General features: G+C 50.6%; 1 protein-coding gene across 1 annotated transcript in view; it reads left to right on the top strand.

The window, feature by feature from the left end:
* abcf1 (ATP-binding cassette, sub-family F (GCN20), member 1) overlaps window positions 1-26,123 on the top strand; it is a 76,430-nt gene that overhangs the window by 30,344 nt on the left and 19,963 nt on the right. The window contains exons 10-20 of the mRNA XM_078416325.1: window positions 4,749-4,832; window positions 5,937-6,029; window positions 6,718-6,831; window positions 9,612-9,734; window positions 10,532-10,632; window positions 11,460-11,545; window positions 13,739-13,878; window positions 16,960-17,108; window positions 19,345-19,428; window positions 21,647-21,771; window positions 24,599-24,711. Coding sequence (XP_078272451.1) covers window positions 4,749-4,832; window positions 5,937-6,029; window positions 6,718-6,831; window positions 9,612-9,734; window positions 10,532-10,632; window positions 11,460-11,545; window positions 13,739-13,878; window positions 16,960-17,108; window positions 19,345-19,428; window positions 21,647-21,771; window positions 24,599-24,711 — 1,212 coding nt within the window. The remainder of the gene's footprint in view (window positions 1-4,748; window positions 4,833-5,936; window positions 6,030-6,717; window positions 6,832-9,611; window positions 9,735-10,531; window positions 10,633-11,459; window positions 11,546-13,738; window positions 13,879-16,959; window positions 17,109-19,344; window positions 19,429-21,646; window positions 21,772-24,598; window positions 24,712-26,123) is intronic.

The following is a 26,123-nucleotide window of genomic DNA, read 5'->3' as shown; positions in this document are numbered from 1 at the left end:
CTTTTGGTTATTGAATAGAGCTACTGCTCGTGGGGGAAAAAACCTGTTTTTACGTCTGGCTGTGGCTGCTTTGACAGTCCGGAGTCGCTTTCCAGAGGGAAGTGCTTCAAAGAGTTTGTGGCCAGGGTGAGAGGGGTCAGAGATGATCTTGCCCGCTCGCTTCCTGGCCCTGGCTGTGTACAGTCCGTCAGTGGGGGAAACATTGGAACTTCAGAAAGTTCAGAAAGTTCAGAAAGTTTGACAACTTTCCAGTTGTCAAGGGTACAGAGAGGGGAAAGGGTACAGAGAGGATTTGCGAGGACATTGCCAGGACTTGAGGGACTGAGCTCTGGGGTTGAGTAGGCTGGGACTCTGTTACTTAGAGCGCAAGTGGACGAGGGGTGATCTTACACAGGTGTATAAAATCATGAGAGGAATAGATCGGGTGGATGCACAGTGTCTCTTGCCCAGAGTAGGGGAATCGAGCACCAGAGTACATACGGTTAAGGTGAAGGGGAAAAGATTTAGTAGGAGTCTGAGGGGTAACCCTTTCACACAAAGGGTGGTGGGTGTATGGAACGAGCTGCCCGAGGAAGTAGTTGAGGCTAGGACTATCACAATGTTTAAGAAACAGTTAGACAGGTACATGGATGGGACCGGTTTGGAGGGATAGGGGCCAAACGTGGGTAGGTGGGACTGGTGTGGCTGGGGCAGGTGTGGGCAAGGTGGACCAAAGGGCCTGTTTCCAGGCTGCATCACTATGAGCTAAGATGAACAATGCTGTCCCATTTCCCATTCCATGTCTTTTGCCCTGTCTTAATTATCTGCAGCGTTTGATGGCTCTGGGCCTGTATTCACTGGAATTTAGGCCGAAAAGTGGGGGGGGGGAGGGGGGATTATTGAAACCTACCTAATGAAAGGCCTGGATAGAGAGGATATGTCAAGTCAAGTCAAATTTATTTGTCACATACACATACTCGATGTGCAGTGAAATGAAAGTGGCAATGCCTGCGGGTTGTGCACAAAAAGAATTACAGTTACAGCATATAAATAAAGTTAATAAGTTACTAAACATAGCACAAAAAGTGTCGAAAAAATTTAGTCTCTGGGGTTATAAAAGTTGACAGTCCTGATGGCCTGTGGGAAGAAGCTCCGTCTCATCCTCTCCGTTTTCACAGCGTGACAGCGGAGGCGTTGTTTCCAGTGGCGGGAGATTCTTGGACCAATGGTCACTGCCTCAGAGTATAAAGTCGTTCCAGTTACGCGATTTTTAAGGCGACTGTCAAAGTCGTAGCAGATGGCCGAGATTTTCTTTTACCCTACGTCAATGACCACGACAATGCCGAGTCAGGTCGATACAAGTTACTTTTCTTTGTGAAACTAGCTAAGAGATTACACCGTCTTCGGAAACATCGCAAAATTCCCACGCTTACCTGACCGTCAAACTGTCGCCTCCAATCTACCTGACGGTAAATAAATTGGTCAAACAAAACTATCTTCAAATGCCTTTTCTTAATTTAACATTACGTGCTTCTAAATGCATCTGCGACAACCTAGCAAACCTGGGGACAGCATGCGACAGCGCCCGCAATAAGCTACCATACCTGGCGACAAGCCAGCTGTCGGCGAGAAATTTCTATCAAGAATTTTTTTCCGCGGCGCGCCGAGATCCGCTACGATTCATTGAAGACTCCTCGCGATCAATCCCGCGACACCCCGGCGAACGTTCGGCGACAGCCTAGTCGCCGGCAGTCGCCTTAAAATCGCCTAAGTGGGACAGGTCCTTTAGAATGGAGTTGAGGAATTTCTTTAGCCAGGAGGTGGTGAATCTGTGAAATTTATCGGCAACTCATTGGGCATTTTTAGAAGTGGAGATTGATAGATTCTTCATTAGTAAAGGGCGTCGTGGTTTATATAGAAACATAGAAACATAGAAAATAGGTGCAGGAGTAGGCCATTTGGCCCTTTGAGCCTGTACGCACCGCCATCCAATATGATCATGGCTGATCATCCAACTCAGTATCCCGTACCTGCCTTCTCTCCATACCCCCTGATCCCTTTAGCCACAAGGGCCACATCTAACTCCCTCTTAAATATAGCTAATGAACTGGCCTCAACTACCTTCTGTGGCAGAGAATTCCACAGATTCACCACTCCCTGTGTGAAAAAAAAAATTCTCATCTCGGTCCTAAAAGACTTCCCCCTTATCCTTAAACTGTGACCCCTTGTTCTGGACTTCGCCAACATCGGGAACAATCTTCCTGCATCTAGCCTGTCCAACCCCTTAAGAATTTTGTAAGTTTCTATAAGATCCCCCCTCAATCTTCTAAATCCCAGCGAGTACAAGCCTAGTCTATCCAGTCTTTCTTCATATGAAAGTCCTGCCATCCCAGGGATCAATCTGGTGAACCTTCTCTGTACTCCCTCTATGGCAAGAATGTCTTTCCTCACAGGGGGGAGGGGGGAGGGGAAGGCAGGAGAATGAGATTGAGAGGGAAAATAGATCAGACATGACCGAATGGTAGACGGAGTAGACTCGATGGGCCGAATGGCCTAAGTCTGCTCTTATGTCTTAAGGCCTAACATTGAAGGAGCAATGTATCGAAGATGGACACAAAAGCTGGAGTAACTCGGTGGGTCAGGCAGCGTCTCTGGAGAAAAGGACGTGGGTAGATGACGTTTCGGGTCAGGACCCTTCTCCAGGTCAGGGTGTCCTGTGATTTGAAGATGTTCACATCCAGATGTCCCCCTAATTGGCAGATTTTAAAGGTACTGCACATGTTTCCGTTAGTGGGAGAGTCTAGGACTGGATATTTATTCACAAAATGGTGGAGTAACTCAGCAGGTCAGGCAGCATCTCAGGAGAGAAGGAATGGGCGGCGTTTCGGGTCGAGACCCTTCTTCAGACCTTCGATTTGTACCAGCATCTGCAGTTATTTTCTTACACTAGTCTAGGAGTAGAGGTCACAGCCTCAGAATTAAAGGATGTTCTTTTAGAAATGTCTTCAGTCAGAGGGCGGTGAATCTGCGGCATTCTTTGCCACAGAAGGCTGTAGAGGCCAATTTAGATATTTTTTAAGGCAGAGGTAGATAGATTCTTGAATACTACAAGTGACAGAGGTTATGGGGAGAAGGCAGGAGAATGGGGTTGGGAGGGAGACAATAGACAATAGACAATAGGTGCAGGAGTAGGCCATTCAGCCCTTCGAGCCAGCACCGCCATTCAATGCGATCATGGCTGATCACTCTCAATCAGTACCCCGTTCCTGCCTTCTCCCCATACCCCCTCACTCCGCTATCCTTAAGAGCTCTATCCAGCTCTCTCTTGAAAGCATCCAACGAACTGGCCTCCACTGCCTTCTGAGGCAGAGAATTCCACACCTTCACCATCAGCCATGATAGACTTGATGGGCCGAATGGCCTAATTCTACTCCTGTTCCTTATGACATGATGCAGCGTGCAAACAGGCCCTTCGGCCCACCGAGTCTGCGCCGACCAGCGATCATCCCGCACTTTAGCACTATCCTACATACTGGGGGCAATTTACAATTTTTACCAAAGCCAATTAACCTACAAACCTGCACGCCTTGGTGTGTGGGAGGAAACTGGGGTGCCCGGAGAAAACCCACACGGTCACAAGGAGAACGTGCAAACTCTGTACAGAGAGCACCCGTAGTCCCACATTCCAAAGATGTACGGGTTTGTAGGTTAATTGGCCCCTGTAAAATGAAAACTGGCCCTCGTGCGTAGGAGAGTGCTAGCCTACTGGGCGATCGCTGGTCGGCGTGGACTCGGTGGGCCGAAGGGCCTGTTTCCACACTGGTATCTCTAAAGTAAAGAACATAGGCTGGTTATCAAAGTCTGAAGAAGGGTCTCGTCCCGAAACGTCACCCATTCCTTCTCAATCGGTCTGAAGAAGGGTCTCGACCCGAAACGTCACCCATTCCTTTTCAATCGGTCTGAAGAAGGGTCTAGACCTGAAATGTTACCCATCCCTTCTCAATCAGTCTGAAGAAGGGCCTCGACCCGAAACGTCACCCATCCCTTCTCAATCAGTCTGAAGAAGGGTCTTGAACCGAAACGTTGAGTGGATAGAGTTATCGACAGCGATATAGAAAAAATATAAGACATGTGCAAAAAAAAAAGTCACACGATCAAGCAGACAGTCGATTGTTAGCTGTGGGTCAAGAGAAAACAAGATATGCAGAAAATGTCTAATATTGCTTATACAGTTGCATATCTTTCGGACTGAAGAAGGGTCTCGACCCGAAACGTCACCCATGCCTTCTCTCTCTCGAGATGCTGCCTGACCCATAACATAGAAGCATAGAAAATAGGTGCAGGAGAGGCCATTCGGCCCTTCGAGCCAGCACCGCCATTCATTGTGATCACGGCTGATCATCCACAATCAGTAACCCGTGCCTGCCTTCTCCCCATATCCCTTGATTCCGCTCCGTCTAACTCTCTTGTAAATTCATCCAGTGAATTGGCCTCCACTCCCCTCTGTGGCAGAGAATCCCACAAATTCACAACAAATTCTCTGGGTGAAAAAGTTCCTTCTCCCCTCAGTTTTAAATGGCCTCCCCTTTATTCTAAGACTGTGTGTGGCCCCTGGTTCTGGACTCCCCCCAACATTGGGACCATTTCTCCCGCTGAGTTACTCCAGCAACTTGTGTCTACCACGGACTGGTTCTATTGCGGTTGTGGGGAGGTTGGTATGTGGCTAATTGATCGGTGTAACGATGTATCCTGCTGCTGCTTGCGTGCAGGGTGGTAATGCAGTTGCTAAGAAGCAGGCTGGCGGAGAAGCAATGAACAAAGAAGAACCAAAGGCACAGGAAGGGAAAGGAAAGGTACATTGAATGAAGCATGAGCACGAAGGGCGAGGAGCCCTGATCAACCAGCATAACCTACTTGCACCTAACGACTCGGGTCCACACTAAAACGCTCCCCACTAACCCACCTCGTCCAACTTGACTTGCCCGGTGGACTTCGAGGGAAAACCCGTATCTCACACGCACGGTCCTTCCAACAAGCACGGTGGCGCGGCGGCCGAGCGGCTGCCTCGCTGCGCCAGTTCGATCCCGCCTACGGGTGCTTACCTGCGCAGTTCTCCCCCCGTGACCTGCACGTGGGTTTTCTCCGGGCTCTTCGGTTTCCTCCCACGCTCCAAAGACGTACAGGTTAGTAGGTTAATTAATTGGCTTGGTATCAATGTAAAATTGTCCCGAGCGTGTGTAGAATAGTGTTAGTGTGCGGGGATCGCTGGTCGGTGTGGACTCGGTGGGCCGAAGGGCCTGTTTCCGCGCTGTATCTCTATAAAAGCAGAACTGGCGAATAGCGGGTAAATAAAGTGCATGAAAGTAACAAGTGTGTTGGTTTTCAAAGTTAACATGAATGAACAACCACTAACTATTAATTCCATTCAGCAAAACCTTGTGGCATCAGTCTGTTACTGGCAGACTTTGCTTTTCCCGAGTTATCTTGTTATTTATTCCTTGTTCAAAATGGCCGTGCTATTGTTGATCTCTCTCTTTCTCAGAACGTTTAAGTAAGTTCCCATCTGTACGGGAGCAAAGAGTTTTTGGTTCAATCTGATTCTTTGTTTCCCGTGGGTCAGTAAGGCAAATTGCTTTGTGGCATCTCTTGCCCGATTGACCAATATAAATTTTTTTTAAAAATTAGCTAGCTTAAAGATACAGCGTGGAAACAGGCCCTTCGGCCCACCGAGTCCGCACCGCCCAGCACACTAACACTATCCAACACACACTCGGGACAATTTTACGCTTATTAACCTGCAAACCTGCACGTCTTTGGAGTGTGGGAGGAAACCGGTGATCTCGGTGAAAACCCGCGCACAGGTCAGGGGGGCGGACGTACAAACTCCGTACAGATGGCGCTCGTGGCCGGGATCGGACCCGGGCCTCTGGCCAAAGTTAATTTGTGTTTTCCAACAGCCCGCAAATTCCTACGGTGGCTCGGATGTGGAAGATGCTGAGGAGGAGGACGAGCTGGAAGAAGATGAAGAGGACTCCAAGGGAAAAGCGAAGGTGCGGAACTTAACAGCTTTGACAGAGAGCTCTAAAGATTGTCTCGCTTTTGTTAATTTGTTCTTGGAACATGGCCGCTAATGGCAACACCAGCACTTCATGTCCATTCCCAACTGTCCCTGATTTAAGAAACGTAGAAAATAGGTGCAGGAGGAGGCCATCTGCAGTTTATTTTCCCACACTACTAAGCCAATTAACCTACAAACCTGCACTCCCTTCGGCCGACCGGGTCCGCGCCGCCCAGCGGTCCCCGCACATTAACACTATCCTACACACGGTAAGGACGATTTTTACATTTACCCAGTCAATTAACCTACAAACCTGCACTCCCTTCGGCCGACCGGGTCCGCGCCGCCCAGCGATCCCCGCACGTTAACACTATCCTACACACGGTAAGGACAATTTTTACACTTACCCAGTCAATTAACCTACAAACCTGTGGCGTCTTTGGAGTGTGGGAAGAGACCGAAGATCTCGGAGAAAACCCACGCAGGTCACGGGCAGAACGCGCAAACTCCGAAGGGACAAGCGCCCGCGGTCGGGATGGAACCCGGGTCTCTGGTGCTGTGAGGCAGCAGCTCTACCGCTGCGCCACCGTGCCGCCCACCGTGAGCGTACTAGCCTCGGTATTAAGCATCCGCGTGCACTGAGTGAGAGAGAGGTCTTTTTGTGCTCCCTGTGATTCCAGAATGACGGTGGCGAGGATGAAGGGGAGGAGGACGAGAAGGGATCAAAGGACAAGGCAGCGGATGACAAATTCCCCAACATAAGCAAGAAGGAGAAAAAGAAACTGAAGAAGCAGGTAGGGGGCTTCAAATTTCTTCATTTAAAGTATTAATTATTTGTATTTTGCAGTCCCAAACAACATCCGCAATCCCCTTGAAAATAAAGGAAGGATAACATTTGCTTGGCCAGCGATATTAACATTGACTTCTCTAACTTCAGAGAGTCCCTGCTTCCTCTCTCCATCCCCTCCCCCTTCCCAGTTCTCCCACTAGTCCTCCTGTCTCCAACTACATCCTATCTTTGTCCCGCCCCCTCCTCCCCCTGACACCAGTCTGAAGAAGGGCCTGGAGCCGAAACGTCACCCATTCCTTCCCTCCCGAGATGCTGCCTGACCCGCTGAGTTACTCCAGCATCTTGTGTCGACCTTCGATAACATTTTGCCATTAATGTCATTAATCATCTGAAGGCAGACACAAAATGCCGGAGTAACTCAGCGGGACGGGCAGCATCTCTGGAGAGAAGGAATGGGTGGCGTTTTGGGTCGAGACCCTTCTTCAGTCACCTTCGCTCCAGAGACGCTGCCTGTCCCGCTGAGTTACTCCAGCTTTTTGTGTGTCTGCCTTAGGTTTAACCTAGCATCTGCAGTTCCTTCCTGCACAGAATTAACCCTCTGTCTGTAGAAGTTTTGCATGTATCGGCAACCAGGACTATCGTTTCTCTGTTATTTTACCTGATGCCAGTGTGGTTGCAGGTTTCATAAGTGCCAGGAGCAGTATTAGGCTGTTGGCAGATCAATTTTAATTTCCCTCCTGGGATAAATCACAATCACAATAATACTTTATTAGCCAAGTATGTTTTGCAACACACGAGGAATTTCATTTGCCGTACAGTCATAATAAAAGCAACAGGACAATAGACAATAGGTGCAGGAGGAGGCCATTCGGCCCTTCGAGCCCGCACCGCCATTCAATGTGATCATGGCTGATCATTCTCAAGAAGTACCCCGTTTCTGCCTTCTTCACACAGGGAGTGGTGAATCTGTGGAATTCTCTGCCACAGAAGGTAGTTGAGGCCAGTTCATTGGCTATATTTAAGAGGGAGTTAGATGTGGCCCTTTTTGCTAAAGGGATCAGGGGGTATGGAGAGAAGGCAGGTACAGGTTACTGAGCTGGATGATCAGCCATGATCATATTGAATGGCGGTGCAGGCTCGAAGGGCCGAATGGCCTACTCCTGCACCTATTTTCTATGTTCTCCCCATACTCCCTGACTCCGCTATCCTTAAGAGCTCTATCTAGCTCTCTCTTGAATGCATTCAGAGAATTGGCCTCCACTGCCTTCTGAGACAGAGAATTCCACAGATTCACAACTCTCTGACTGAAAAAGTTTTTCCTCATCTCCGTTCTAAATGGCCTACCCCTTATTCTTAAACAGTGTGTGGCCCCTGGTTCTGGACTCCCCCAACATTGGGAACATGTTTCCTGCCTCTAACGTGTCCAACCCCTTAATAATCTTATACGTTTCGATAAGATCCCCTCTCATCCTTCTAAATTCCAGTGTGTACAAGCCTAGTCGCTCCAGTCTTTCAACATACGACAGTCCCGCCATTCCGGGAATTAACCTAGTAAACCGACGCTGCACACACAAAATACATTTTAACATGAACATCCACCACGTCCCTCACTGTGATGGAAGGCGAAAGAAAGTTAAATCTCTTCCGTGGTCGGGGGCCTCGAGCCTTCCGTTGACGGGACGAACTTGGCTCCCGTAGCCGGTGGTCGGGCCCACGCGTCGGGGCGATCAAGCTCCCGCATGGGGGGTGCAATCTATCCCGGGTCATGGCCAGTCGAACGTCATGCGGCTTTTGGAGCTTCCCGACGTCGGCCTCAACCCGAGACTGCGAGCTCATCGATGGTGAAGTCCGGTTGGAGCGTCGATCCCAGGCAAGGATTGTAAGTCCTCGGCCCCGCGGTGGGGCTCAGAGTCAGTCACGAGCAAGGCCGCCAGCTCCACGATGTTAGGCCACAGAGCGACCGGAGATACGATCCGGAAAACAATCGCATCTCCGGCAAGGTAAGAGATTGAACGAAAGGTTTCCCCGACCATTAACATTAACACAAACTTTTACACCACACTAAAAATGACAAAAGTAAAGGTCTATCGCATGGTATCTTATCGAAGGTATTTATTCACAAAATGCTGGAGTAACACAGCAGGTCAGGCAGCATCTCGGGAGAGAAGGAATGGGTGACGTTTCGGGTCGAGACCTTTCTTCAGACTGAGAGTCAGGGGAAAGGGAAATGAGAGATATCGACGATGATATAGAGAGATATAGAACAAATGAATGAAAGATATGTAAACAAAAAACGATGATAAGGAAACAGGCCATTGTTAGCCGTGGGCTAGGTGAAAACGAGTTACAGACAATGAGACTCGAACGAGACGACTTTGAAACTGGTTACGACTTGGGTGGGGGTGGACGAAGAGAGAGGGGATGCAAGGGCTGCATGGAGTTAGAGAAATCAATATCATACTGCTGGGTTGTAAGCTCCCCAAGCGAAATATGAGGCCCTGTTCCTCCAATTTGAATTTGGCCTCACTCTGACCACGGAGGAGGCCCAGGTCAGTGTGGTAGTGGGAAGGGGAATTAAAGTGTTTGTCAACCGGGAGATCAGGTAGGCCCAGGCAGACTGAGCGAAGTTGTCCGGCAAAATGATCGCCCAGTCTATGTTTGGTCTCGCCGGTCGGTGTATAAAAGTATAAGACCGGAAGTACTTGCAGATGTCTCTTCTCCGCATGGTATCTTACCACTCTTTATGTTTCCCAAACTTCATTCTGCTCCTCTTCGTCCCCTCAGATGGAGTTTCAGCGACAGATGGACACACTAAAAGCTTCGTACGATGCCGAGGGCGACTTCTCCGTGTCGCAGGCTGAGCAATCGTCGCGGCAGGCCATGCTGGAGAATGCGTCCGACATCAAGGTACCTGGCGCGGAGACGGACACAAAGTGCTGGAGTAACTCAGCGGGACGGGCAGCATCTCGCCAGAGAAGGAACGGGTGACGTCCTGCGTCGAGACCCTTCCTCAGACTGGGGAAAGGGGAAAGAGAGTTAGGGAAAGGGGAAAGAGAGTTGGGGGAAAGGGGAAAGAGAGTTGGGGGAATAGAGAGCTAGATAGAGCTCTTAAGGATAGCGGAGTCAGGGGGTATGGGGAGAAAGCAGGAACGGGGTACTGATTGAGAATGATCAGCCATGATCACATTGAATGGCGGTGCTGGCTCGAAGGGCCGAATGGCCTACTCCTGCACCTATTGTCTATTGTCTATTGTCTAATTTGCGTTTAGCCTCACTCTGACAATGGAGAGAAAGAAAGGTCTGTGTGGGAATGGGACGGAGAATTAAAGGGTCGAGCAACCGGGAGATCAGGTGGGTTCGGGGCGGGCTGAGCGAAGGTGTGTTTAGTTTAGTTTAGAGATACAGCGCGGAAACAGGCCCTTCGGCCCACCGGGTCCGCGCCGACCAGCGATCCCCGCACACTAGCACTATCCTACACCCACTGGGGACAGTATTTTACATTTACCAAGCCAATTAACCAACATACCTGCACGTCTTTGGAGTATGGGAGGAAACCGAAGTTCTCGGAGGAAACCCATGCACAAACTCGGTACAGACGGCACCCGTAGTCGGGATGGAACCCGGGTCTCCGGCGCTGCATTCGCTGTAAGGCGGCAACTCTACCTCTGCGCCACCGTGTTAATGAGACTCTATTTTTTTTTCAGCTGGAGAGGTTCAGTATCTCTGCTCACGGGAAGGAACTCTTCATTAACGCTGACCTGTACATTGTGGCCAACAGGAGATATGGTCTGGTCGGGCCCAATGGGTAAGTTGGACGACGCGCCTCTTTTGAGATCTCGGTCGTAAGGAAGGCAAACGCAATGCGACCATTTATTTGGAGCGGACTAGAATAGAAAAAAAAAAACAGGGATGTAAAACCAGGCTCGATAAGGTGCTGGGTCAGGAGCAGTGTGAGCAATTTTGGGGCCCCATGTCTGAGGAAGGGATGTGCTGGCTCTGGAGAGGGTCCAGAGGAGGTTTACGAGAGCGATCCCAAGGATGAGAAGGATCTCGACCCGAAACGTCACCCATTCCTTCTCTCCTGAGATGCTGCCTGACCTGCTGAGTTACTCCAGCATTTTGTGAATAAATAACAAGGATGAGGAGTTTGCCTGTTCGTCTGGTGACCGCGCCGTATCTTCTGGGGGCTCCAGGGACCTTCTGCTTCCCGGTGCGGTCACGGTGGCGCGGCGGTAGAGTTGCTGCTTTACAGCGAATGCAGCTCCGAAGACCCAGGTTCCATCCCGACCACGGGCGCTGTCCGTACAGAATTTGTACCTTCTCCCCGTGGGTTTTCTCCGAGATCTTCGGTTTCCCCCCACACTCCAAAGACGTGCGGCTTTGTAGGTTAATTGGCTTGGTATAAATGTAAAAATTGTCCCTAGTGGGTGTAGGGTAGTGTTGGCGTGCGGGAATCGCTGGTCGGCGTGGACCCGGTGGGCCGAAAGGGCCTGTTTCCGCGCTGTATCTCTAAACTAAAACAAAAAGATATCCCCATCGGCTACGTGTTCTAGCCACGTACGTGACCATATGTGAAAGGCCAGGATGGTTGCCCCGTGGGTGCGACGTTGAAATTCTTCCCCTCTTTCCCAGCAAGGGTAAGACAACAATGCTGAAGCATATTCAGAACAGAGTGCTGAACATCCCTCCAAACATCGACGTGCTCCTCTGTGAACAAGGTGAGATCAACTTACCGTAGCTGAGTGTCATAAGTTAACATAGAAACATAGAAAACAGGTGCAGGAGGAGGCCATTTTGGCCCTTCGAGCCAGCGCCGCCATTCATTGTGATCATGGCTGATCATCCACAATCAGTAAACCCGTGCCTGCCTTCTCCCCATACCCCTTGATTCCGCTAGCCCCTAGAGCTCTATCTAACTCTCTTTTAAATTCATCCACTGAATTGGCCTCCACTGCCTTCTGTGGGTGACGTTTCGGGTCTAGACCCTTCTTCAGACTGATGTCAGGGGAGGGGGCGGGACAAAGATAGGATGTCATCTAGACAAGGAAGACTGGTGGGAGAACTGGGAAGGGGGAGGGGATGGAGAGGGAAAGCAGGGACTATCTGAAGTTAGAGAAGTCAATGTTGATACCGCTGGGGTGTAAGTTGCCCAAGCGAAATATGAGGTGCTGTTCCTCCAATTTGCGCTGGGCCTCACTCTGACAATGGAGGAGGCCCAAGACAGAACGGTCAGTTTGGGAATGGGAGGGGGAGTTGAAGTGCTGAGCCACCGGGAGATCAAGTAGGTTAAGACGGACTGAGCGGAGGTGTTCAGCGAAACGAGCTCCAGTCCATGATGGGCAGTGGGGATCAAGAAGTGTAGGAAGGAACTGCAGATGCTGGTTTAAACCGAAGACAGACGCAAGATGCTGGAGTAACTCCGCGGGACAGGCCGCATCTCTGGAGAGAAGGAATGGGTGACGTCTCGGGTCGAAACGTCACCCGTTCCTTCTCTCCAGAGATGCGGCCTGTCCCGCTGAGTTACTCCAGCATCTTGGGGATAGAGAGGGTCTGGTGGACAGGGAGGAGGGGAGGGAGTGATGGGAGGCCTCTGCTGTTAAAGTTCCTTCTGTGCCATCAGACAACCAAACACATAAGTCACCCTAAGTGCGTAACAATGCTTTTTTGTTACGCATGTGGGAGTGGGAGAGCAACCCCGAGTTTGGCTACATACTCGCGGTCCCTCTTGGTCCCACTCAAAGATCCGATACTTATTGAAACATATAAGATTATTAAGGGATTGGGCACGCTAGGGGCAGGAAACATGTTCCCAATGTTGGGGGGGAGTCCAGAACCAGGGGCCACGTTTTAAGAATAAGGGGCAGGCCATTTAGAACGGAGATAAGCCAATGGAATGTTGGCCTTCACAACAAGAGGAGTTGAGTATCGGAGCAAAGAGGTCCTTCTGCAGTTGTACAGGGCCCTAGTGAGACCGCACCTGGAGTACTGTGTGCAGTTTTGGTCTCCAAATTTGAGGAAGGATATTCTTGCTATTGAGGGCGTGCAGCGTAGGTTTACTAGGTTAATTCCCGGAATGGCGGGACTGTCATATGTTGAAAGACTGGAGCGACTAGGCTTGTATACACTGGAATTTAGAAGGATGAGAGGGGATCTTATCGAAACATATAAGATTATTAAGGGGTTGGACACGTTAGAGGCAGGAAACATGTTCCCAATGTTGGGGGAGTCCAGAACCAGGGGCCATAGTTTAAGAATAAGGGGTCGGCCATTTAGAACTGAGATGAGGTAATACTTTTTCAGTCAGAGAGTTGTAAATCTGTGGAATTCTCTGCCTCAGAAGGCAGTGGAGGCCAATTCTCTGAATGCATTCAAGAGAGAGCTAGATAGAGCTCTTAAGGATAGCGGAGTCAGGGGGTATGGGGAGAAGGCAGGAACGGGGTACTGATTGAGAATGATCAGCCATGATCACATTGAATGGCGATGCTGGCTCGAAGGGCCGAATAGCCTCCTCCTGCACCTACTGTCTATTGATACAAAAGCCGTGCTTACGTACAGGTAATCCTCAGCTTACGATGGTTACTTTCCGAGAAAACCATCGCAAACCGAAAGTATTGTAAGTCGAAATGCATGTAATACACGGGATCACGTGGCCGGAGGCGAGGGGCGGCTCGCTGGCCTTTGCACCATGAGTATGTCATTATCAGCACCTTCTTCTCCTGCCTGGAACCCACATGTGTTTTCTCTGTGGGTTCTACTTGGTAATTGGGCATCGAATCTTGTTTCCCACATATTTCTCGCCCGAGCTGCTCCCCCTTAACCCTTTCGGTTCCAAAACTCTTTCGCTACCTGACTGCGGAGGGCTGCGTTGAGCTGACAGTTTCCTGGTTCTTTCTCCCCCCCCCCTCCCTCAGAGGTGCGGGCCGATGACACGGTGGCGGTAGACGCGGTGCTGAAAGCCGACACCAAGCGGCTCAAGCTTCTGGAAGAAGAACGTCAGCTGCAGGCTCTCCTGGAGAAGGGCGATGACCGGGCCGGCGAAAGACTAGAGAAGGTCAGAGTCATAACTTCACAACGGTCACATTTAAGGCAGAGGCTGATAGATTCTAGTTTAGCTTAGAGATACAGCGCGGAAATAGGACCTTCGGCCAACAAGGGTCCACGCCGACCAGCGATCCCCGCACACTAACGCTATCCCATACCCATCAGGTCCGCGCCGACCAGCGATCCCCACACACTAGCACTATCCCATATCCACCGGGTCCACGCCGACCAGCGACCCCCGCACACTGACACTATCCCATACCCACTGAGTCCGCGCCGACCAGCGATCCCCGCACACTGACACTATCCCATACCCACCGGGTCCGCGCCGACCAACGATCCCCGCACACAGATACTATCCCATATCCACCGGGTCCGCGCCGACCAGCGATCCCCGCACACTAACACTATCCCATACCCACCGAGTCCGCACCGACCAGCGATCCCCGCACACTAACACTATCCCATACCCACCGAGTCCGCACCGACCAGCGATCCCCGCACACTGATACTATCCCATATCCATCGAGTCCGCGCGCGATCCCCACACACTAACACTATCCCATACCCACTGGGTCCGCGCCGACCAGCGATCCCCACACATTAACACTATCCTACACCCACTAGGGACATTTTTTACATTTACCAAGCCAATTAACGTACAAACCTCTACATCTTTGGAGTGTGGGAGGAAACCGAAGATCTCGGAGAAAACCCACGCAGGTCACGGGGAGAACGTACAAACTCCGTACAGACGGCGCCCGTAGTCAGGATTGAACCCGGGTCTCCGGCGCTGCATTCGCTGTAAGGCAGCAACTCTACCGCTGCGCCGCCGTGCCGCACTGTTTGGTTTAGCGCTTTTTTTTTAGTTTAGAGACACGACACGGGAACAAGCCGAGTCCACGCCAACCAGCGAACCCTGCACACTCACACTATCTTACACACACACTAGGTACAATTTACAATTTCACCAAACTACAAACCTGCACGTCTTTGGAGTGTGGGAGCAAACCGGAGCACCCGGAGAAAAGCCACGCAGGTCACGGGATGAACTGACAAACTCCGTACAGACAGCGCCCGTAGTCGGGATGGAACCCGGGTCTCCGGCACTGTGAGGCAGCAACTCTACCGCTGCGCCACCGGGTCACCCTGTAAGATTAGTACAGGTGCCATGGGGTTATTGGGAGAAGGCAGGAGAATGGGGTTGAGACGGAGAGATGGAGAATGGGGTTGAGAGGGAGAGAGAGATCAGCCATGGTTGAATGGTGGAGTAGACTTGATGGGCCGAATGGCCTAATTCTGCTCATCGATACGTAGATATATAGACAATAGGTGCAGGAGTAGGCCATTCAGCCCTTTGAGCCAGCACTGCCATTCAATGCGATCATGGCTGATCACTCTCAATCAGTACCTCGTTCCTGCCTTCTCCCCATACCCCCTCACTCCGCTATCCTTAAGAGCTCTATCCAGCTCTCTCTTGAAAGCATCCAACGAACTGGCCTCCACTGCCTTCTGAGGCAGAGAATTCCACACCTTCACCACTCTCTGACTGAAAAAGTTCTTCCTCATCTCCGTTCTAAATGGCCTACCCCTTATTCTTAAACTGTGGCCTCTTGTTCTGGACTCCCCCAACATTGGGAACATGTTTCCTGCCTCTAATGTGTCCAATCCCCTAATTATCTTATATGTTTCAATAAGATCCCCCCTCATCCTTCTAAATCCCAGTGTATACAAGCCTAATTGCTCCAGCCTTTCAACATACGACAGTCCCGCCATTCCGGGAATTAACCTAGTGAACCTACGCTGCACGCCCTCAATAGCAAGAATATCCTTCCTCAAATTTGGAGACCAAAACTGCACACAGTACTCCAGGTGCGGTCTCACCAGGGCCCGGTACAACTGTAGAAGGACCTCTTTGCTCCTATACTCAACTCCTCTTGTTATGAAGGCCAACATTCCATTGGCTTTCTTCACTGCCTGCTGTAGCTGCATGCTTCCTTTCAGTGACCGATGCACTAGGACACCCAGATCTCGTTGAACATCCCCTCTTCCTAACTTGACACCATTCAGATAATAATCTGCCTTTCTATTCTTACTTCCAAAGTGAATAACCTCACACTTACCTTCATTAAACTGCATCTGCCATGTATCCGCCCACTCACACAACCTGTCCAAGTCACCCTGCAGCCTTATTGCATCTTCCTCACAATTCACACTGCCCCCCAGCTTAGTATCATCTGCAAATTTGCTAATGGTACTTTTAATCCCTTCATCTGATCATCCACAATCAGTACCTCGTTCCTGCCTTCTACCCATGTCCCTTGATTCCATTAGATCTAAGAGCTCTATCTTGCACTCTTTTGAAAGCATCCAGTGAATCGGCTTCCACTGCCTTCTGAGCCAGAGAATTCCACAAATTCACAACTCTCTGGATGAAAAGGTTTTTCCCCATCTCAGTCCTAAATGGCCGACCCCTTATTCTTAAACTGTGTGACCCCTGGTTCTGGACTCCCCCCCCCCCCCCCCAACATTGGGAACATGTTTCCTGCATCTAGCGTGTCCAATCCCTTAATAATTTTATATATGTTTCCATAAGATCCCCTCTCATCCTTCTAAATCTCAGTGAATACAAGCCCAGTCGCTCCATTCTTTCATCGTATGACAGTCCCACCATCCCGGAGATTAACCTGGTGAACCTGAGGGCGGTCACGGTGGCGCGGCGGTAGAGTTGCTGCCTTGCAGCGAATGCAGCGCCGGAGACCCGGGTTCGATCCCGACTACGGGTGCTGTCTGTACGGAGTTTGTACGTGACCTGCGTGGGTTTTCCCCAAGATCTTCGGTTTCCCCCCACACTCCAAAGACGTGTAGGTTAATTTGTCTTGGAGTCATTGCAAATTGTCCCCCGTGTGTGTGTGTGTGTGTGTGGGATAGTGTCCGTGTGCGGGGATCGCTAGTCGGGGCGGACCCAATGGGCCGAGAGGGCCTTCTTCCGCGCTGTATCTCTAAACCAAACCAAACCAAACTAAACTAAGCCGTCGCTGCGCTCCCTGAATGGCAAGGGTTGCTCCTATCACTTGTGGGCTTTCTGCAGGTGTACGAGGAGCTGAGGGCCACTGGGGCCGCGGCAGCGGAAGCCAAGGCCCGGCGTATCCTGGCTGGTTTGGGCTTCACTCCCGAGATGCAGGGCCGTCCCACCAAGAAGTTTTCTGGAGGCTGGAGGATGCGAGTCTCACTGGCCAGGTAAGGACAGGACCCGTCGCGGCGTCCATCTTAGGTCCCCCCCCCCCCCTCGGTCATGGCTGACCATGGGCGATGCGTCCTAGTTGGCTGCTTGCTCCTCACCTCGGCTAGAGCAGCGTCGCTTGTAGCTGAGTGAAAGTCTCTGTCCAAAGGTCACATTTGTGTGTGTGTGTGTGGTCTCTGGCCTGTTGAAGTTGCTGCGCTCCTTTCCGAGCGCCCGTTCTTCGGTTTCTCTCCTCCCGTTTTGAAGATGTTGGTTCAGGGTACCTCTCCACCTCATGCGGTCAGCTGCAAGGCTCCCCCAGGACTCCACATTCGATCAAGTCAAGTCAAGTCCCTGGGAGGGGGGGGAAAGGCTCTTGCTGTCTCTTGGATGTGAGGGTCAGTCAGGGTGCTTGGGCCCACTCAGGCGTCCTCTTTTGAACGGTGATGATCACAGGATAGGTTTTATTCCGTGGGTTACATTGGGCAGCTGGTGTGTAAACCATTTATACCGCCTGATGGTTTTATTACGTAAAAATAAAACTGTTGGAGGAACTCAGCGGGTCAGGCAGCATCTTTAATTTAGTTTAGAGATACAGCGTGGAAACGGGCCCTTTTGGCCCACCGGGTCCGCGCCGACCAGCGATCCCCGCACATTAACACCATCCTACACCCACTGGGGACAATTTTTACATTTACCAAGCCAATTAACCTACATTCCTGTACGTCTTTGGAGTGTGGGAGGAAACCGAAGATCTCGGAGAAAACCCACGCAGGAGAACGTACAAACTCCGTAAAGACAGCACCTGTGGTCGGGATGGAACCCGGGTCTCCGGCGCTGCATTCGCTGTAAGGCGGCAACTCTACCGCTGCGCCACCGTGTGGAGAGAAATGGACAGGTGACATTTTGGGTCGGGGCCCTTGATCGAAACACCCAGAGAGTTGTGAATCTGTGGAATTCTCTGCCACAGAAGGCAGTGGAGGCCAATTCGCTGGATGTTTTCAAGAGAGAGTTAGATAGAGCTCTTGGATCTAACGGAATCAAGGGATATGGGGAGAGGGCAGGAACGGGGCACTGATTTTGGACGATCAGCCCTGATCATATTGAATGGCGGTGCTGGCTCGAAGGGCCGAACGGCCTCCTCCTGCACCTATTTTCTGTGTAACGCGATGCGGGAGGAACTGAGTGGGTCGGGCAGCGTCTGTGGAGAGAAATGGTGGCATTTTTTGTGTCGGGACCCTTCGTCGAAACACAAAGTTCTGGAGGAACTCGGCGCGTCGGGCAGCATCTGTGGAGAGGAATGGGCAGGTGACGTTTTGGGCCAGGACCTTCTTCACGCTGAAGACAGGTTCTGGCCTGAAATGTCGCCTGTCCATTCCCTCCACGGGCGCTGCCTGACCCGCTGAGTTCCTCCAGTGCTTTGTATCTTGCTCATGATTTCAGCGTCTGCATTTCCTTGCCTACAGTATGGCAGCCTCGCCGACAGTCTGTCTGTCCTTTTCGGCCTTTTTTTGTTATTTTTGGTGAGTTTTAAAAGTCTGTGTTAATGTTCTCTGGTTTGTTTTATGTGGGGGGGGGGGGGTCGGGGAAAACTTTTTTCAATCTCATACCTTGCCGGAGATGCGATTGTTTTCCGGTCGCTCTGCGGCCTAACATCGTGGAGCTGGCGGCCTTGCTCGGGACTGACTTTGAGCCCCACCGCGGGGCGTGGACTTACCCTCGGAGCCTGCGATCCCTTGCCTGGGATCCACGCTCCGACCGCGGCTTGTAGACTTTAACATTGAGGAGCTCGCAGTCTCGGGTTGAGGCCGAAGTCGGGAAGCTCCAAAGCCGCACGACATTCAATTGGCCCTGACCCGGGGTAAATCGCCCGGCGGAGGGGAGCTGAGATTCCCCCCCCCCCCGATGCAGGAGCTTGATCGCCCCGACGAGGAAGGCCCGACCGCCGGCTATGGGAGCCAAGATCGTCCCGTCAACGGAAGGTTCGAGGCCCCCGACCGCTGGAGGACAAAGAAGGGAAGAGATTGATCTTTTCTTCGCCTTCCATCACAGTGAGGAATGTGGAGGAGTCACTGTGGTGGATGTTCATGTTAAAGTGTGTTTTGTGTGTCCTGTTGCTTTTTATTGGTGTGCGGCAAATGAAATGCCTCGTATTTGGCTAATAAAGTAAGATTGTGATTGTGTGTCGGTCAGCGTGAGGTGGTTGTGTGTTTGTGCCTCTGCCTCTCTCACTGTGTCCTTGCTGTGTTCCAGAGCCTTGTTCATGGAGCCAACCTTACTGATGTTGGATGAGCCCACGAACCATCTGGACCTCAATGCAGTCATTTGGCTGAACAAGTGAGTCGGATTTAGTTCAAGAAGGCAGACACCAAATGCTGGAGTAACTCGGCGGGACAGCCGGCTTCTCTGGAGAGAAGGAACGGGCGACGTTTCAGGTCGAGACCCTTAGAGTCGTCGAGTGACACGGTGTGGAAACAAGCCCTTCGGACCAACTTGCCAACAATGTTGGCAAATGCAGCGAATTACAGCGAATGCCGCGCCGGAGACTCGGGTTCGATCCCGTCTGTACGGAGTTTGTACGTTCTCCCCGTGACATGCGTTGGTTTTCTCCGAGATCTTCGGTTTCCTCCCACACTCCAAAGACGTGCAGGTTTGTAGGTTAATGGGCTGGGTAAATGTAAAAATTGTCCCTAGTGTGTGTAGGATAGTGTTGACGTGCGGGGATCGCTGGGCGGCGCGGACTCGGTGGGCCGAAGGGCCTGTTTCCGCGCTGTATCTCTAAATCTAAATCTAAAAAAAATGTCCCACTAGTCCCACCTGCCTGCATTTGGTCCATATCCCTCCAACCCTGTCCTATCCATGTCCCTGTCTAACTGCTTCTTACACGTTGGGAAAGTCCCAGCCTCAACTACCTCGTTCCATACGCCCACCACCCTCTGTGTGAAAAAGGTTACCCCTCGGATTCCTATTAAATCTTTCCCCTTCACCTTGAACCTATGTCCTCTGGTCCTCGATTCCCCTACTCTGGGCAGGAGACTCTGTGCGTCTACCCGATCTATTCCTCTCATGATTTTGTACACCTCGGTAAGATCACCCTCCCCCCATCCTCCTGCGCTCAGAGGAAGAGTGTCCCAGCCAACTCAACGTCTGCCTGTAGCTCAGACCCGCAAGTCCTGGCAACATCCTCGTAAATCTTCTCTGTACACTTTCCAGCTTGCGTACATTTTGGTCTCCTAATCTGAGGAAAGACATTCTAGCCTTAGCGGGAGTACAGAGAAGGTTCACCAGATTGATCCCTGGGATGGCAGGACTTTCATATGAAGAAAGACTGGATAGACTCGGCTTGTACTCGCTGGAATTTAGAAGATTGAGGGGGGATCTTCTAGAAACTTACAAAATTCTTAAGGGGTTGGACAGGCTAGATGCAGGAAGATTGTTCCCGATGTTGGGGAAGTCCAGAACAAGGGGTCACAGTTTAAGGATAAGGGGGAAGTCTTTTAGGACCGAGATGAGAACGGTTTTTTTCACACAGAGAGTGGTGAATCTGTGGAATTCTCTGCCCTCAGAAGGTAGTTGAGGCCATTTCATTGGCTATATTTAAGAGGGAGTTAGATGTGGCCCTTGTGGCTAAAGGGATCAGGGGGTATGGAGAGAAGGCAGGTACGGGATAATGAGTTGGATGATCAGCCATGATCATATCGAATGGCGGTGCGTACAGGCTCGAAGGGCCAAATGGCCTACTCCTGCACCTATTTTCTATGTTTCTAACACCTTAAAGCTCTGCCCTCTTGCCTATGACATACTTAGGTTTTAGATTTGGAGATACAGAACGGAAACAGGCCCTTTCAGCCCGCCGGGTCCGCGCCGCCCAGCGATCCCCGCACACTAGCACCATCCTACACAGGTTTGGAGGGATATGGACCAAATGCAGGCAGGTGGGACTAGTGTAGTTGGAACATTTTTTTTAGATTTAGATTTAGAGATACAGCGCGGAAACAGGCCCACCGAGTCCGCGCCGCCCAGCGATCCCCGCACACTAACACTGTCCTACACCCACTGGGGACAATTTTTTAAAAACATTTCCCAAGCCAATTAACCTACAAACCTGCACGTTTTTGGAGCGTGGGAGGAAACCGAAGATCTCGGGGAAACCCACGCAGGTCACGGGGAGAACGTACAAACTCCGTACAGACGGCGCCCGTAGTCAGGATCGAACCTGAGTCTCCAGCGCTGCATTCGCTGTAAATCGCTGCATTTGCCAACGTTGTTGGCAAGTTGGTCCAAAGGGCTTGTTTCCACACTGTGTCACTCCATGACTCTCAGGGTCTCGACCTGAAACGTCTCGGAGAAAACCCGCGCAGGTCACGGGGAGAACGTGCAAACTCCGTAAAGACAGCGCCCGCAGTCGCGATGGAACCCGGATCTCCGGCGCTGCATTCGCTGTAAGGCCACGACTCTACCGCCGCGCCACCGTGACCGTCCCTGGGGGCTGCCTTTGTGTAACTCTGTTCGTGGACCCGTTGAGAACGTCTTACTCTTTGTCTCTCCTCGCCAGCTACCTGCAAACCTGGAAGAAGACGTTGCTCATTGTATCTCACGACCAGGGCTTCCTGGACGATGTGTGCACGGACATCATCCATCTGGACATGCAGAAGCTCTTTTACTACAGGGGCAACTACAGTAAGTGGCCAGCATTTACAAACATAGACAACAGGTGCAGGAGGAGGTTGTTCGGCCCTTCGAGCCAGCAGCACCATTCACTGTGATCATGGCTGATCATCCACAATCAGTAACCCGTGCCTGCCTTCTCCCCATATCCCTTGATTCCGCTAGCCCACAGAGCTCTATCTACCTCTCTTTTAAATTCATCCAGTGAATCGGCCTCCACTGCCCTCTGTGGCAGAGAATTCCACAAATTCACAACTCTCTGGGTGAAAACGTTTTTTCTCACCTCAGTTTTAAATGGCCTCCCCTTTATTCTTAGACTGTGTGTGGCCCCTGGTTCTGGATTCCCCCAATATTGGGAACATTTCTCCTGCATCTAGCTTGTCCAGTCCTTTCATAATTTTATACGTCTCTATAAGATCCCCTCTTATCTTTCTAAACTCCAGTGAATGCAAGCCCAGCCCTTGCATTCTTTCCTCGTATGACAGTCCCGCCATCCCGGGGATTAACCTCGTGAACTTTGAGGGATGGTTAAGGTCTTTAGGTCGTGAGTGATAGGAGCAGAATTAGACCATTCGGCCCATCAAGTCTACTCCGCCATTCAATCATGGCTGATCTATCTTTCCCTCCTAACCCCATTCTCCTGCCTTCTCCCCATAACCCCTGACACCCTTACTAATCAAAAATCTATCTTTATTTGTGTAGGAAAAAAACTGCTGATGCTGGTTTCAATCGAAGGTAGACACAAAATGCTGGAGTAACTCAGCAGGCCAGGCAGCATCTCGGGAGAGAAGGAATGGGTGAGGTTTCGGGTCGAAACGTCACCCATTTCTTCTCTCCCGAGATGCTGCCTGCCCCCGCTGAGTTACTCCAGCATTTTGTCTCTGTCTAAGAATCTATCTTTCTTTGCCTCAGATATATCCACTGACTTGGCCTCCACGGCCTTCTGTGGCAAAGAATTCCACAGATTCACCACCCTCTGACTCAAGAAATTCCTCCTCTTCTCCTTCCTAAAATTCTCCTTCTGTTCCTTATGACCATCTCTGACCAGCTGAATTTATTTACTTATGACTCTTGAGTAATGGGGGCTATTTCTCCACACTTTGTACTTAATCAGGGGTTGTATTTATGTGTGGTAATAGTTTTACTGAACTGTGTGCAAAAAAAGATCATTTCACTGTACCTTGGCACATGTGATAATAAATGTGATCATGCCTGAAGAAGGGTCTCGACCCGAGACGTCACCCATTCCTTCTCTCCAGAGATGCTGCCCGACCCGCTGAGCGACTCCAGCATTTTGTGTCTACCTTTTTAATAATAAAGATCCATATGCATTAATGACTTGGATGAAGGGTTTAAAAGTACCATTAGCACATTTGCAGATGACACAAAGCTGGGTGGTAGTGTTAACTGTGAGGAAGATGCTATGAGGTTGCAGGGTGACTTGGACAGGTTGTGTGAGTGGGCGGATGCATGGTAGATGCAGTTTAATGTGGATAAGTGTGAGGTTATCCACTTTGGTGGTAAGAATAGGAAGGCAGAGTATTATCTGAATGGTGTCAAGTTAGGAAAAGGGGACGTGCAACGAGATCTGGGTGTCCTAGTGCATCAGTCACTGAAATGAAGCATGCAGGTACAGCAGGCAGTGAAGAAAGCCAATGGAATGTTGGCCTTCATAACAAGAGGAGTTGAGTATAGGAGCAAAGGGGTCCTTCTGCAGTTGTACAGGGCCCTAGTGAGACCGCACCTGGAGTACTGTGTGCAGTTTCAGTCTCCAAATTCAAGGAAGGATATTCTTAGACAATAGACGATAGGGGCAGGAGGAGACCATTTGGCCCTTCGAGCCAGCACCACCATTCAATGTGATCATGGCTGATCATTCTCAATCAGTACCCCGTTCCTGCCTTCTCCCCATACCCCCTGACTCTGCTATCTCTTGCTGTTGAGGGCGTGCAGTGTAGGTTTACTAGGTTAATTCCCGGAATGGGGGGACTGTCGTATGTTGAAAGACTGGAGCGACTAGGCTTATATACACTGGAATTTAGAAGGATGAGAGGGGATCTTATCCAAACATATAAGATTATTAAGGGGTTGGACACGTTAGAGGCAGGAAACATATTCCCAATGTTGGGGGAGTCCAGAACCAGGGGCCACAGTTTAAGAATAAGGGGTAGGCCATTTAGAACGGAGATGAGGAAAAACTTTTTCAGTCAGAGAGTTGTGAATCTGTGGAATTCACTGCCTCAGAAGGCAGTGGAGGCCAATTCTCTGAATGCATTCAAAGGAGAGCTAGATAGAGCTCTTAAGGATAGCGGAGTCAGGAGGTATGGGGAGAAGGCAGGAACGGGGTACTGATTGAGAATGATCAGCCTTGATCACATTGAATGGTGGTGCTGGCTCGAAGGGCCGAATGGCTTACTCCTGCATCTATTGTCTATATCCCTCCAAACCTATCCTATCCACGTACCTGTCTAACTGTTTTATTCAATGTTGGGATAGTTCCGGCCTCAACTACCTCCTCTGGCAGCTTGTGTGGGAAAATAACTGCAGATGCTGGTACAAATCGAAGGTATCACAAAATGCTGGAGTAACTCAGCGGGTCAGGCAGCATCTAGGAGAGATGGAATGGGTGACATTTTGGGTCAAGACCCTTCTTGAGACTGATGGCAGCTTGTTCCATACACCCACCACGCTCTGTGTGAAAAAGTTACCCCTCAGATTCCTATTAAATCTTTTCATCTTCACATTGAACCCACGTCCTCTGGTGTCTGTGTACATATTTTGCGTCTGAGAAGTCCCGTACTGCTTTTGATTCCTGCATGCCTTTTTGTGTTCGTTACAGACACCTTTAAGAAGATGTACCAGCAGAAACAGAAGGAACAGCTGAAACTCTACGACAAGCAAGAAAAGAGGCTTAAAGATCTGAAGGCAGGCGGCAAGTCGACCAAACAAGCAGTAAGTGGTTGGTTTACTTCAGTATAGTTTAGAGACGCAGCGCGGAAACAGGCCCTTCGGCCCACTGAGTCTGCGCCGACCAAGCTTGTATACGCTGCAATTTAGAAGGATGAGAGGGGATCTTATTGAAACATATAAGATTATTAAGGGATTGGACACATTAGAGGCAGGAAACATGTTCCCAATGTTGGGGGAGTCCAGAACCAGGGGCCGCAGTTTAAGAATAAGGGGTCGGCCATTTAGAACGGAGATGAGGAAGAACTTTTTCAGTCAGAGAGTGGTGAAGGTGTGGAATTCTCTGCCTCAGAAGGCAGTGGAGGCCAATTCTCTGGATGCTTTCAAGAGAGAGCTAGATAGCGCTCTTAAAGATAGCGGAGTCAGGGGGTATGGGGAGAAGGCAGGAACGGGGTACTGATTGTTGATGATCAGCCATGATCACATTGAATGGCGGTGCTGGGTTGAAGGGCCGAATGGCCTACTCACTTTCTGGCCAGCACCACCATTCACCGTGATCATGGCTGATCATTCACAATCAGTACCCCGTTCCTGCCTTCTCTCCATACCCCCTGACTCCGCTATCTTTAAGAGCTCTATCTAGCTCTCTCTTGAAAGCATCCAGAGAATTGGCCTCCACTGCCTTCTGAGGCAGAGAGTTCCACACATTCATAACTCTCTGGGTGAATTTTTTTTTCCTCATCTCCGTTTTAAATGGCCGACCCCTTATTCTTAAACTGTGGCCCCTGGGTACAGAAGGTACAAAAGATTGGAAGTACGCACGACAAGACTCACAAACAGTTTCTCCCCCTCTGTGACCAGGCTTCTGAATGGTCCTTCCATGAGTTACCGTTCTGCCCAATTCACCTCATCCCCATTGTGTCCATTGGATTTTATCTTTGGAACTGGTGTATTCAGGAGAGAGTTAGATATCGCTCTAGGTCTAACGGAATTCAGGGATATGGGGAGAAAGCGGGAACGGGGTACTGATTTTGGATGATCAGCCACGATCATATTGAATGGCGGTGCCTGCTCGAAGGGCTGAATGGCCTCCTCCTGCACCTATTTTCTATGTTTCTATGAAGCGCTACAATGGCAATAGATAATAGACAATAGGTGCAGGAGTAGGCCATTCGGCCCTTCGAGCCAGCACCGCCATTCAATGTGATCATGGCTGATCATTCTCAATCACTACCCCGTTCCTGCCTTCTCCCCATACCCCCTGACTCCGCTATCCTTAAGAGCTCTATCTAGACTCCATGCTGAGAACTATATTTGGGGCGGCACGGCGGTAGAGTTGCAGTCTTACAGCGAAAATGCAGCCCCGGAGACCCGGGTTCGATCCCGGCTACGGGCGCTGTCTGTACGGAGTTTGTACGTTCCCCCCGTGACCTGCGTGGGTTTTCTCCGAGATTTTC

The sequence above is a fragment of the Rhinoraja longicauda genome, chromosome 19, assembly GCF_053455715.1.
Source record: "Rhinoraja longicauda isolate Sanriku21f chromosome 19, sRhiLon1.1, whole genome shotgun sequence".
NCBI lineage: Eukaryota > Metazoa > Chordata > Chondrichthyes > Rajiformes > Arhynchobatidae > Rhinoraja > Rhinoraja longicauda.
This window is presented reverse-complemented; position numbering and strand designations above follow the sequence as displayed.